Source organism: Leopardus geoffroyi, chromosome B2 (assembly GCF_018350155.1).
Source record: "Leopardus geoffroyi isolate Oge1 chromosome B2, O.geoffroyi_Oge1_pat1.0, whole genome shotgun sequence".
NCBI classification, from domain to species: Eukaryota; Metazoa; Chordata; class Mammalia; order Carnivora; family Felidae; genus Leopardus; species Leopardus geoffroyi.
Window position 1 is genome coordinate 116,823,296 of NC_059332.1, and position 13,973 is coordinate 116,837,268.

Sequence of the window (13,973 nt, forward strand, 5' to 3'; positions counted from 1 at the left end):
GTAAAATGAATTGAAACAGGAGAAGAAAAAAAGTAAAGAGAGCGATTAATAAGCTACTGCACTAACTTAGCAAAAGATAATTAGAACCTGAAGGTAGGTAATCGTAACGAGGAGGGAAATGAGGGAATGGATGGGATCTTTGTTGAATGCAGTTCTACAGAACCGATAACTAATTAGATATGAGGGGTTCGGGCCAGGCAAGAGTTGAAGCCAAAGGTTTTGAGCCAGGTTGACCTCAAAAATGGTAGTGCAATTAACTGAAATAGGGAAACCAGGAGAGAGCTACTGCAGAGGAAAGACAATTTATGTTCCAAATAGGTTAACATTGATGTGAAAGATCTGTCCGAATGGAAATATGCAAATAGCTGCAGGAAATAGAAATACGAGAATTGGAAGGGCAGAGGGAAGAGATATGTTAATAAATGAATTAAAATTGGATAAGATTTCCCGGGGTTATGTGACCCAAGGGGGAGCATGTGGAATGAAGGAAAGACAGAATTACCTACATTAGAGAAACCAGAAGGGAAAGCAGAACCAAGACAGGGGGTGCCAGGGAGGCAAGAGAAGTAAGAGCACACTGCAGGGGGCACCATGAGAGAGAAGAGAAGCAGCTGTCCATGGAGACTGAGTACATATGGTAGCCATGAACTGTGAGGATCACCAAGGAGTTTTGACAATCCATGGTGGAAACAGATATTATGTTCCAAGGAGATCAGTTTATCTTTAGAAAATGTCAAGAAGGAAAAGAAAGAGTCCTACCTTGATGGGTTCACGGGATCAATAAAAAGGTGTGTTTTCATTGCTGTTTTCTATGGTTTATGTAATTCAAGCATATTTTTATGGGAAGGATCTTACAAGAATCAGAAAGCTGAAGCAAAGTGGCTAGTTCAGTGACTGTCAAACTTTATTAATTGCAGCCACTGTAAGAAATCATTTTTTTTTTTTTTTACATCAGACCTTGGGACACAAAAAACTTGTGTGTATATAATATATATTTGCAAACATATATATCCTATAACTTTTCTCAGTTTTATTCTGCATTTTTAGAAGAAATTTTAGTCAAAACCCACTAACGTGATTTCATGACCCACTAATATCACTACCTAAAGCTTGGAACATTAATTAACAAAGCAAAGATCTGTGTATGGTAAGAAGGGAAGTGTTAAAATGCAGAGCAAAGAAACGAGCCAGGGCAAAGAAGAAAGGCACTTCTTCCTGAGATATAAAAGTAGATTCTGAAATATAGATGGAGGACGCTGAGACACCTCTCTTTAATGACCCCCACTGTGCCCCAAAGAAAAGTAAAGGGTGTGGCATGGTGAGTGGTTACTAACTCACTTCCATGCATTAGTTTTTTCAATATTTCTTACCAAAACGCATATGACAAACTGTCAACCATTGTGACAGTGCAGTGTTGCTGAGGGGTTTTTCACTGCCTGCTTAAGGAAAGGTCAGGTATTTTTGCAACAGAGTAGAAGGAACCCTTTACCCTCTGCAATCTGACCACCTTTCTAGGTCAATGCCCTCTCCTCCCTTCTACAATGATGCTACATTTGAGTCCCTTGCTCTTTGCCAAACACACCAACAATTTTTGCCAGACAGAGAAAGAAAAAAGTGGTATTGTTTCATGTATAATATGTGGGATTTAAAAAAAGAAAATAACTCCTACAGTGTGGAACAGTGGTTACCAGGGGTTGGGAAGTGTGGGAGAGCTGGTAAAAGTATACGAACTTTCAGTTATAAGATAAATGAGGTCTAAGGATCTAACGTATAACATGGTAGTGATAGTTGGTAATACTTTATTGTATAATTGAAACTTGCCAAGTAAATAGAACCTGTGTTCTCACTGACAAAAAAAGTAGATATGTGAGGTGATAGATGTATTAATTAATTTGTACATATATGTATATCAAATCATCACATGCACACTTTAATTACATTATAATTTTTTTTATTTGCCAGTTATACTACAATAAAGCTGAACAAAACACAAGTAGATGTATAATGCAATATCAGACAGTGGAAGTGCTACCAGGGAAAATAAAGCAGCCTCATTGAATTGAGATACTTGCATGGTATTGAGACAGAAAAGGCTGGGGTCCCCTTTTCGATAGGGTGCTCATTGAAGATCTTCATGAACAAATGAGGCTTGTGCAGAGACTTGAATGAAGCAATGGGGGGAGCCACACGACTCCCTGGAGGAAGAGAAGTCCAGCCAGAAGAAAAAGCGGATACACTGGCCTGGAGACTGGCCCATGCTTGTCAGACAGCAAGGATCCAGGGCAGCTGGAGCAGACTAACTGGTGTTAGGGGAAGGGTGACAAAGGATGAGTCAGGGAAGCTCCGGTAGCTAATGAAATGTCCTAATGGCTAAAAGTCTTCCAACGTCAAGAGGCAGCTTGGAACAGGGTAATGCAGTGATGTTAGCGACGGTAGCAGCAGTTTCAGGTAGAACGTGTGTGGAATGTGAGAGAAAGGAGGTAACATTGACTCCGTGGTTTCTGGCAGGACAAATGGAAGCACAGAGTGACCATGGATGAGATGGGGGAGAATTACAGAAAGACCAGTGGTATATTTTGGAGGGGGAAACTCAGTTTTAGATCTGTTAGTGTAGATGCAAAGGTTTTAAGATGGAATGAGATCATTTAGGGGAGAGAGGACAGGACAGGATAGAAGAAATCTGAAGACTGAACTGGGAGACCCATGAAGAGGTCAAGGACATGATGTATAGGAGCCTGCAGCAGAGGAGACTGTTAAAGAACCAATGATGAACATAGAAAAAAGGAGAAGGGGGTGGTACCCGGGAAGCCAATTCATCTCTGTAGTATCCACAAGAACAACATAGACTGGCAAACTCTACATCTTAAAAACCCTAATGAGACAAATTTGGAATTAGCAAACATAGGGAAATATAAAAGGTGGCCCCCAAGACAAAAGCACAAGGATTTCAGAGTGACCCCGCAGACAGTGTGAGGATTGAGTGTAGATGAGGGAGTTGGGAGCAGAAAGAATAACTCTAACTTCAGTAAGTTATGATTCCTACACCCTCCTTCATTAAGTCCTTACACATGATATAGGAAAAGACTTCATTCAATCCACCATAGTATCATAACTCAAAAAAGTTTATATCAACTATTCAAGGAGAATTATAACATCCTTGCATAGTAATTGAGATAGATATATTACTGTAAATGAATATAATTTAATTATGTTGGCTCTCTAGAGTTTCACTTGAAATGTCTAAAATTTTGTTTCCAAGTATCTATCTATTGGTAGATAGATAGATGATAGATGGATAGATAGATAGATAGATAGATAGATAAGCAGTTTGAAATGTGACATAGGAGTTTGTGTGTGTGTGTGTGTGTGTGTGTGTGTGTACAGATGCACTCAGCATCAAGCTTTAGCTTGAAGAGCTAAAAGCTTGCCAGAATGTGTCAATTATGTGTTTGTGGATCTATTTTGTGAAGGATAGACTTTGTGAGTAGTAGATCAATTTGCTCACCTCTTTCGCAAAGGTTAGAGTTTATTACTCATTCATGTACTATTGATTCAGTGTGCTAGAAGATAGTTAAAATAGGGTCCAAATGGCACCTGACCAAAAGGAGTTGTGGCCCTGGTGTATACATCATATATCTTTTTCAGCATAAACTTCTTTAGCGGACTAAGAAAAAGAATGGAGTTTGCAGCATTACCATTTTGTAACAAATACATATATATTTTTCCTTCTAAGTTTCCAGTGCACCATGCAGTGTTACCTAGTGGGAATCCTCGACTTATATTTGAAAGAAGTTTGTAACAACCTAAAATTACATGTTAGTGCAGGTTAGTTTTCAAGTCTTGTTAAGTATTTCTTTTGTAGGGTAAGATGATCAGAAACCCTGGCAAAGCCTGATAGGCTGTGGTCTACCAGTCAGTAGTGAGAACAGGGCAAATTATATAAGACCTACTTAATAGAAAAGATCATAAAATTATCGGAAATTCTTACTCATTTTCATGGAGAGCACCTTCCTTTCTTACGTTAACTCACATTACTTTGTGTTTAAAATAAACTTAGTTTGAAATCCGTTTGTAAATTAGAAAAGGCATTCTCATTTTAAGTGAAATATTTATTCACACTTTATGTGTTCAAAGGCTAGTGGCAATTTAGGTTGAGCTTTCAGAAAAAAAAATATATGGTTTTAGGACCATTTTTTTTACTTGGAAAATATTCAGTAATATTCTATCAGACAAACGTGCACTAATTCTAGTCATACTTTTCTTTCAATTCATGAGAAATAGGACACTTTTGCTGGATGTTTAATATTTTTATGCTTGTCATAGAATTATTAAAATTTCAAAATGTTTACACAGTGCGAGGCACTGCAAATTCATTGAAAGCCAACCATACTTACTTGTTGACTATTATTGGCATTATTTAGTTGTGACATCCTACCTTTGAATAAAAATTTATATTATAAAATACAGCACTTATAACCACCCCAAGTTAAGTTTCACTTGTCTATATAATGGATAGAATTACTTAAATCTATAAAATAAATAGGTTAAAAGATTTTTTACAATCTTTTTTTTTCCCCTTTCTGGTTCAGTTTCAGCCCTTCTTGTGTCATGGAAGGCCTCGATGATTACCGGTGCACAGCTTGCCCACAAGGATACGAAGGCCAGTACTGTGAACGGTACGAACAGTCATGAAACATAGAGATCATACAGTAACAGATCACAATAGAAAAGTGTTCATTATTTTCATAACTTGTTTTCATTTTCCTTAGTAGTTCATACGCCTTCAAAACTATCTTTACTTTTATATCTATATGCTATCTCCGAAGAAAGTTGTTTATTTCCATCTTCGACTTTCTCAAAGTTTCCAAATTATTTCACAATTACATAGTTTAGGTTTTAGTGTATACATATCTACATAGCTATATTTAATGTACGTGTATATGTTGAGTGTGCACATATCTGTATATGTGCATATTATCAGTAGTTAATAAAAAGCTAGTTACACATAATTCTCATCTTAACGCACTGGAAAATACTGGCTGAATCTATCTGTGTGCATGTCGCTGTTCTGAGCACTATGGTACTATACCACCAAGTATATACATAACTCAGAATGTAAATGTGTCAAGCATTCTTAATTTGAACACAAACAATAAAGTGTTTGTTATTGGGTGCTCCTTTCCAATGAGCAAACAATATTATTTAAATGCTTCCTCTCACCATATTTTTTTTTCCAGGTAATTAACCTACAGTAATTAGTGATCCAGTACTTACATAACAACACCCGTTGCTCATCACAAGTGGCCTCCTTAATCCCCATCACCTATTTAACCCATCCCCTCACCCACCTCCCCTCTGGTTCACCATATTTTTTGTTTACAGAATCTGATAATGTATTTATGTATCTATTAAATTGAATACTGACTGTAATACAAATGGTAAATTAAGAAGCACAATTTCAGACTGTCTAGTTAGGTTGTAATTAGTATCTTCTGGGTCCATATTTTCCATAAGATCAGTATTCTGGATATTGAAGCACATCACTACCACTTTTAGTATGTTTTAGGTATTATCTCTAAAGTAACTAATATTAACTATATTATACACACATGATAGCTTTAGCATTAATTGATAACAATATAAAGTTTTTATCCATGGACATAGTCTAGCTTTACCAACTTAGCTAGGACCCGTTTTTCTCACCTGTAGTATCAGAATAGCTTATGGTCTACTTACTTTACACTAAAATTGTGAAGATCAAATGTGTAGAGGATACTGTTGGTACCCTGCCTACATGCCTACATGGAAACCTCATCTCCCATAAGAGGGGCAAAAATGATTGAGAATTTACCCCACGTTCCTCCAATGTGGGAGTACAAAAGTCCACATGCTTATGCTTATGCTTATAATTACTCCAGGCTTTCCATGGAATTAGGCCAAGACTGGGACATCACCTGAAATCATACCATTGTTTCCTTTCTTTTCCATGTCCTGCTTTACCCACTCCTTTGCAGGTTCTTCTAGGAGCACTTCCTTAAATTATTGATCTCTTTGCAAACATAAACAAATATTAATTTATTGAATCATCACCCATTTCAAAGTCTTCTTTTGGAGGTGCCTGGTTGGCTCAGTGGGTTGAGCATCCGACTCTTGATTTTGGCTTGGGTCATGATCCCAGGGTTGTGGGATTGAGCCCTGCATTGGACTCTGTGCTGAGCGTAGAGTCTGCTTAAGATTCTCTCTCCCTCCCTCTGCTCCTCTCCCCTGCTCATGCTCTCTATTACAAAAAAATATATATATATATATATATATGTGTGTGTGTATGTACATATATATATATATATATATATATATATATATATATATATATGGCACCTATGTGGCTATATGAGCCACATGAGCACCACTGAGCACCTATGTGGCTCAGTGGCTCAGTTGGTTAAGCGTCTGACTCATGGTTTTGGCTCAGGTCATGATCTCATAGTTCATGAGCTTGAGCCCCATGTAGGCCTCTGGGCTGACAGTGGAGCCTGAATTGTCTCTCTCCTCTCTCTCTCTGCCCCTCCCCTGCTCATGCTCACTCTCTCAAAAATAAATAAACTTAAAAATTTTTTTAATTAAAAAATAATAATAATTAAAAAATAAAAGTTTTCTTTTATATAACCAGGAATGGTTGTGTTAATAATGGAAATAAGCAGATAACTAAATAATTAAATTTTATAAATTCTGATGAAGTTTCTACAAGGTTGCAAAATATATTTCCAAATAATTCTATATATGGAAAATCTAAACAGAGTATCCACTACTTTATATATATAAAGTGTATATATATATATATATGACAATGCATTCACAATTTCTGTGCCAATAGAAATTGATAATTAAAGAGTTCAAAGCAATACAAAATCCAAAAATATTTCTATTTGTTTTGGAGATGTGTACAACTTTTGACTATATATATTTATAATGTCCAAATTTGAATATTTGGTATTCACGGTTAGGGTAATATTCATTTCATGCCCTTGTAAATATGAGTAGGATGATGACTGGAAGCATCCATGGACACCAAGGGTATTATCTGCAGTAATTTATGAAAAAAAATGTTCCGTAGTATACTACATTTATAAATTGAAGTTACCACTATCTATGAAAGCAAGTATATAGAAAAGACTGCAAGGGTGCCCTGAAATGACAATTACTGTCTTAAGGCAAAGTGATTATAGAAAATTTACTTTTTTAATATCCATTAATGTTTAATCAATAGGAGTTGACAGTTCATATAGTATATAGACAAACAGTATCGCACACTATCAAAAGCGAATGGCTTGAATTGTTTTTGCAGTCTCAAATGTTGTTACAGCTTTTCATTCTTCATCTCTAACATAAATGATGAAGTTATATTTCCCTGAAAAATTGCTTTTATTCAGCTAAATTAAACCAAAGGTCTTGGTTAAATTTTTATTGTAACTTTCCAAATAAATTTGTTCCGCTTCTGAGAGCTTCTTAAATCATCTGAATCACCTTACGACCTGCCTAAGTTCATCAGCTCAGGTCTAAAATTGCTTACATGTCTTGAATGCTCCTGTAATGTAGAAACCTCTCCCCATGTTTTATCTTTGGTACTTTTGTAATAAACTCTTTGAGCATTTAATCAATCTCAACCTGGTTAGAGAATTCTTACACCTGCAAATGTTAAGAAATCATTTAAGTGGACTCACTTAAATGGTACTTTTATGGAGTGTTTATAATCTTACATTGGAAATAAAATAGCAATTAAAACTACAAATGTATAAAAGCCTACTTATAGATAACTTTTGTTTGTTTGTTTTGCCTTTTCTAACCAGCAGAAGATAAATTAACACTCACAATCAACTGTGCAAATTTCCACACTCCCAGGCTACTGAAGATAGTTCTGGATTATCTGCCTAATGTTCATAATGTTTGGCTTCAACCTCCTCCTGTCTCTCAACTTCCTCCCATGCTTGTCTCTGGAACAAAAACTCTGGGTGTTGATTATATTTAGCTGCTGAGATACACACACACAGACACACACACACACACACACAGTCCAAACACACACACATACACACACACACACACACACACACACACAGTCCAAACCGGGAGACTTTTAGGAAAGATAGGAAGTGCTTTAATAATTAAATCAGAACCAACAGTTATGTGTTACCCTTACTGGGTAACCCAGAGCATATGATCTTACTAGCATCTTATACTTAAGTGAATGGATGTATGAATGGGTGGAATAGTCAATGAAGTGATTTCATTTGGGTTCATCCAGTTGGATTTTCTTTCTAATTTCTGAAATTAATGTTATGTATTTTGTCTGCATAACATTAACCTGCTTCCTTGGGTATTATAATGAAAATTCCATCTTGAGGAAGATGTGATAGAAAGACCAGTAAAATTAAATAGAAAATACAGTTTATAGTCACTTGACTTACTTCTTTTTGCTCATAAATAAAATGAGTTGAATTATTTGGTCATTTTGATTTTAAATACATGAGTCTAGGAAAGTTCAGGTGTCAATATTTCTAATTTAAAAAAAAAGACTTCAAAACAATATTTATAATCTACAGTAATGGTTGGCAAACTCACCCACAAAATTTGGCCCATTGCCTAATTCTGTTTGGCACTATAAGCTAAGAATGTTGTTACAGGCAAACATTTACAATTAATATGAAGATAGGAAGCACTAAATTTGAGCCCTAGTTAGGTAAATTTGATACCTTAACAAGAGCTTCCTTTTTCTCATTGGTAGATTGATTTTACATTAATATATTATTATTACAAAATAATTTATACTCTATTATGATGATGATGATTTTGTTTTGAATTCCATCAACCCCCCCCCCAAAAAAAAAAAAAAGGTTTGCAAATGTATTTCTCTCACTGAATGATTTTGATTTTCTATTTTGATCTGTAAAAGCCTAAACTATGTACTATCTGGTTCTTTACAGGAAAAGTTTGCTGGCTCCTCATCTATTGACTCGTTGTATCAGTTTTGTTCAACCAGAGACAGGACTTACTATTAATCTCTTCTGCTTTCTCACTATTTAAATCCAGGTGTGCCCCTGGCTATACTGGCAGCCCCAGCAGCCCTGGAGGTTCCTGCCAAGAATGTGAGTGTGACCCCTATGGCTCGCTGCCTGTCCCCTGTGACCCTATCACGGGGCTCTGCACGTGCCGACCTGGAGCCACAGGGCGGAAGTGTGACGGCTGCAAGCACTGGCATGCGCGCGAGAGCACGGAGTGCGTGTGTACGTATACTAACTCTGCCGTTAGTTCTGGGGCCCTTGGTTCCATTTCTGTCTCCTTTCCAATGAGAAAGACTGACCCTTTTTTCTTTCTTTCTCTGCAGTACCTAATGCTATTCTTCATTCTTTCTGACGCTATCTACCTTATGCTGTTTGCCTGCTGTTTTTGTCTGTATCCCACTGAGCCAAGAGAGGTGAGAAAATCCTCAGCAGGCTCTAGTCAGTTACCGGAAGACGTACAACAAAGCTGTTGGAGGCGTAATTTATTTTATTTTGTCCATCCGAGAGTTTGCAGTTTTACATAGGGTTGGCTTAGCCTTTGTGACAGATTAAAGATCTGGGTTCATTCCATTTTTCAGAATCCTCCTGGATTTGTAATAGGCTGGACAGACACATTAGGCCTTGAATTACTACTGCCTTTTCTTTCCTAGCTTGCAGAGAAATCCACGGGCATACTGTTTCAAAACTTTCTCTTGAACTGCAGATCCTGGAAGCAGTGACAGTGAATGAGTATTTTCACTCATAGGTATAATAAATGGAGAACAGTTTGCTCTTTCTTCTTTTTTATAACTGCTACTGGATTCAGCAATGCCATACAGAAAGTACACTGAATATCAGTGTTAAATATAATAGGTGATACAAGTTATAATCTAAAATTAGGTTATTTATAAATTTAAGGAGGGGCTATTATGCAATTCTTTGCCTTGAGGGCATTTACATTAGTGGTCTCAATTTTTTTTTAAAAAATAGAAATGTTTGGGGCGCCTGGGTGGCTCAGTCGGTTGGGTGTCCGACTTCGGCTCAGGTCATGATTCATGAGTTCGAGCCCTGCGTCAGGCTCTGTGCTGCCAGCTCAGAGCCTGGAGCCTGCTTCAGATTCTGTCTCCCTCTCTCTCTCTGCTCCTCCCCTGCTCACATGCTGTCTCTCTCTCTCAAAAATAAAGATTTAAAAAAAATTTTTAAAAATAGAAATGTAAAATTTTGGAGTAGCTTTTGTTTCAATACTTACCTATTTTAGTGTAATTTATGCATGCCAGTATTTCTGGTTTTAACATCTTATGTGTATCTAAATCTTAATAGCATTTTAATTAGAATTTTTGTTCATGCTCCAGTCTTATGAGAGTTATCTTAAAAGCTAAGGCTGGCTAGCATGTATGTATGAATGTATGTTTTTGAAGTATAATTAACATACAATGTTATATTGGTTTCAAGTGAAAAACATATTGATTCAACAATTCTGTACATTTCTCAATGGTCACCATAAGTGTAGTCACCATCTGTCACCAAAGGACATTGTTACAATATTATTAACTATATTTCCTATGCTATACTTTTCATCCCCATGACTTATTTATTTTATAACTAGAAATGTGTACCTCTTAATCCCCTTAATCTATTTCATACATCCTCCTATGACCTTTCTGCCAATTATCAGTTTATTCTCTGTATTTAAGAGTCTGTTTTTTTGCTACATTTTTTAGATTATACTTATAAGTGAAATCTTAACAGTATTTGTCTTTCTCTATCTGACATATTTCATTTAGTCCAGTACCCTCTAGTTCCATGCATAATGTCACAAATGGCAAGATTTCATTCTTCTTTATGGCTGAGTAGTGTTCCACTGTGTATATATACCACACCTTCTTTACACATTTATCTATCAATGGATATGGAGGTGCGTATATCTTTTTGAATCATTTTCTTTGGCCAAAACCCAGTAGTAGAATTACTAGATCATATGGTATCTCTATTTTTAACTTTTTGAGGAACCTCCATACTGTTTTCCACAGTGACTACAACGATTTACATTCCCACCAACAGTGAACAATGATTCCTCTGCATCCTCCCCAACACTTGTTATTTTTTGTCTTTTTGATTCTAGCCATTCTGACAGCTGTAAGGTGATAGATATCTCATCATGGTTTTGATTTGAATTTCCCTGGTGATTAGTATGTTGAGCATCCTTTCATGTGTCTGTTCGCCATCTGTAGGTTTTCTTTGGGAAATATCTGCTCAGGTCCTATGTCGATTTTTAATTGGATTATTTGGTTTTTTACTGTTGAGTTGTAAAAGTTTTTTGTATATTTTGGATATTAGATCCTTACCAGATATATCAATTGCAAATATATTCTCCTATTCAGTAGGTTGTCTTTTAGTTTGGTTAGTTGTTTCCTTTGATGTGCAAAAGCTTTTTATTTTGGTGTAATCCCAACAGTTTATTTTTGCTTTTGTTTCCCTTGCCTGAAAAAAACATATCTAGAAAAATGTTGCTAAGGCCAATGTCAAAGAAGCAATGCCTATGTCTTCCCCAAGAATTTTTACGGTTTCAGATCTCACATATAGGTCTTTAATCCATTTTGAGTTTATTTTTCTGTACGATACAAGAAAGTGGTTCAGTTTTATTATTTTGCTTGCAGCTGTCCAGTTTTACCAACACCATTTGTTGAATATACTATCTTCTCCCCATCGTGTAGCTTTGCCTCCTTTGTTGTTGATTAATTCACCATATAAGCCTGGCATTTTCTTTGGACACTTTATTCTGTTCCATTGATCTATGTGTCTGTTGTATCAAACAATACTGTTTTGATTACTACAGCTTTGTGGTATATACTGAAATCTAAAATTGTGATTCTTCTAGTTTTGTTCTTCCTTCTAAAGATTGCTTGGTATATTTGAAGTCTTTTATGGTCTCATGAAGATTTTAGTATAATTTGTTCTATTTCTATGAAAAATGCTATTGGTATTTTGATATGGATTTTACCAAATCTGATTGTTTTCGGTAGTACAGACATTTTAACAATATTAATTTTTCCAATCCATGAGCATGCGGTGTCTTTCAATTTGTTTGTGTCCTCTTAAATTTCTTTCATCAATGTTTTACAGTTTTTAGAGTACAGGTCTTTCACCTCCTCAAGTTTATTCCCATATATTTTATTATTTTTGCTGAAATTGTAAATGAGATTGATTTCTTTCTTACTTTCTCTTTGTATTACTTCATTATTAGTGCATAGAAACCTAACAGATTTCTATATGTTAATTTTGTACCCTGCAACTTTACTGAGTTCATTTGTCAGTACTAACAGTTTTTTGGTGGAGCCTTTAGAGTTTTCTATGCATAGTATCATGTCATCTGCAAATAATGACATTTTTACTTCCTTCTTACCAATGGCTGCCTTTTGTCTTTTTCTTGTCTGATTGCTATAGCTAGGACTTCCAACACTATGTTGAATGAAAGTGGTGTGTGTGGACATCCTTGTTTGTTCCTGATATTAAGGGAAAGCTCTCAGTTTTCACCACTGAGTATGAATAACTGTTGGTTTTTCATATATAGCTTTTATTATGTTGGGGAATATTCTCACTAAATGTACTTTGTTGAGAGTTTTCATTATGAATGGACATTGTATTTTGTCAAATGGTTTTTCTGCATATATTGGAATGATCATGTTTTTTCCCCTTTATTTTGTAATGTGATGTATTATACTGATTTTTACATAATTTTTGATGTTTGTTTATTTATTTATTTGTGGGGGAAGAGGGACAGAGGGAGAGGGAGAGTATCCCAAGCAGGCTCCCTGATGTCAGCACCCAGCCCAACATGGGGCTTGATCTCACAAACCATGATATCAGGACCTGAGCCAAAATCAAGAGTTAAATGCTTAACCAACTGAGCCACCCGGGTGCCCCTATACTGATTGATTTTTGAATATTGCATCCCTGGAATAAATCCCACTTGATTCTGGTGAATTACTTTTTATTATTAAAAAAAATTTGTTTAATGTTTATTTATTTTTGAGAGAGACAGAGACAATGTGAGCAGGGGAGGGGCAGAGAGAAAGGGAGACAGAATCCAGAACAGGCTCCAGGCTCCGAGCTGTCAGCACAGAGCCCGACATGGGGCTGGAACCCACAAACTGTAAGATCATGACCTGAGCCTTAGTCAGACGCTCAACCTACTGAGCCACCCAGGCGCCCCATCTGGTGAATTATTTTTTAATGTGTTGTTGATTTCAGTTTGCTAATATTTTGTTGAGAATTTTTGCATCTGTTATCATCAGAGATATTGACCTGTTTTTCTCTTTTCCTTGTAGTACCTTTGTCTGGTTTTGATATCAAGTTAATTTAAAACTGACCTCATAGAATAAATATGGAAGTTTTTCTTTCTCTTCTATTTTTTGGAATAGTGTGAGGAGAATAGGTATTAATTCTTCTTTAAATGTTTGGTAGAATTCATCTGTGAAGCCATCTGGTCTTGGATTTTTGTTTTGGGGGGAGTTTTTTATTACCGATTCAATTTCATTACTTGGAATTGGTGTATTCAAATTTCCTATATCTTCCTGATTTAGTTTTGGAAGATTATAGGTTCCTAGGAATGTATCCATTTCTTTTACATTGTCTCAATTTGTTGACATATACTTTTTCATAATATTCTCCTATAATTTCTCTGGAGTCAGTTGTTATTTATCCTCCTTCATTTCTGATTTTATTTATTTGAATCCTTTTTCTTTTCTTGATGAATCTGCCTAAAGATTTATCAGTTTTGTTTATCTTTTCAAAGAACAAGCTCCTAATTGGTTTGGTCATTTCTATTGTTGTTTTTAGTCTCTACTTCATTTATTTCTGTTTTAATCTTTATTATTTCCTTTCTTCTACTAGCTCTGGGTTTTGTTTTTTTCTTCTTTTTCTAGCTCTTTTCAGTGT

The 13,973-nt window shown here is 35.8% G+C and overlaps 1 protein-coding gene across 8 annotated transcripts in view; it reads left to right on the plus strand.

Moving 5' to 3' along the window:
• LAMA2 (laminin subunit alpha 2) overlaps positions 1 to 13,973 on the plus strand; it is a 614,828-nt gene that overhangs the window by 431,460 nt on the left and 169,395 nt on the right. For 7 of the 8 annotated variants that reach the window (XM_045499528.1, XM_045499531.1, XM_045499530.1 and 4 more), the window contains 2 exons: positions 4,590 to 4,676; positions 9,085 to 9,278. In XM_045499528.1, the coding sequence (XP_045355484.1) occupies positions 4,590 to 4,676; positions 9,085 to 9,278 (281 nt within the window). The remainder of the gene's footprint in view (positions 1 to 4,589; positions 4,677 to 9,084; positions 9,279 to 13,973) is intronic. The other variant, XM_045499533.1, reaches the window with a different exon arrangement.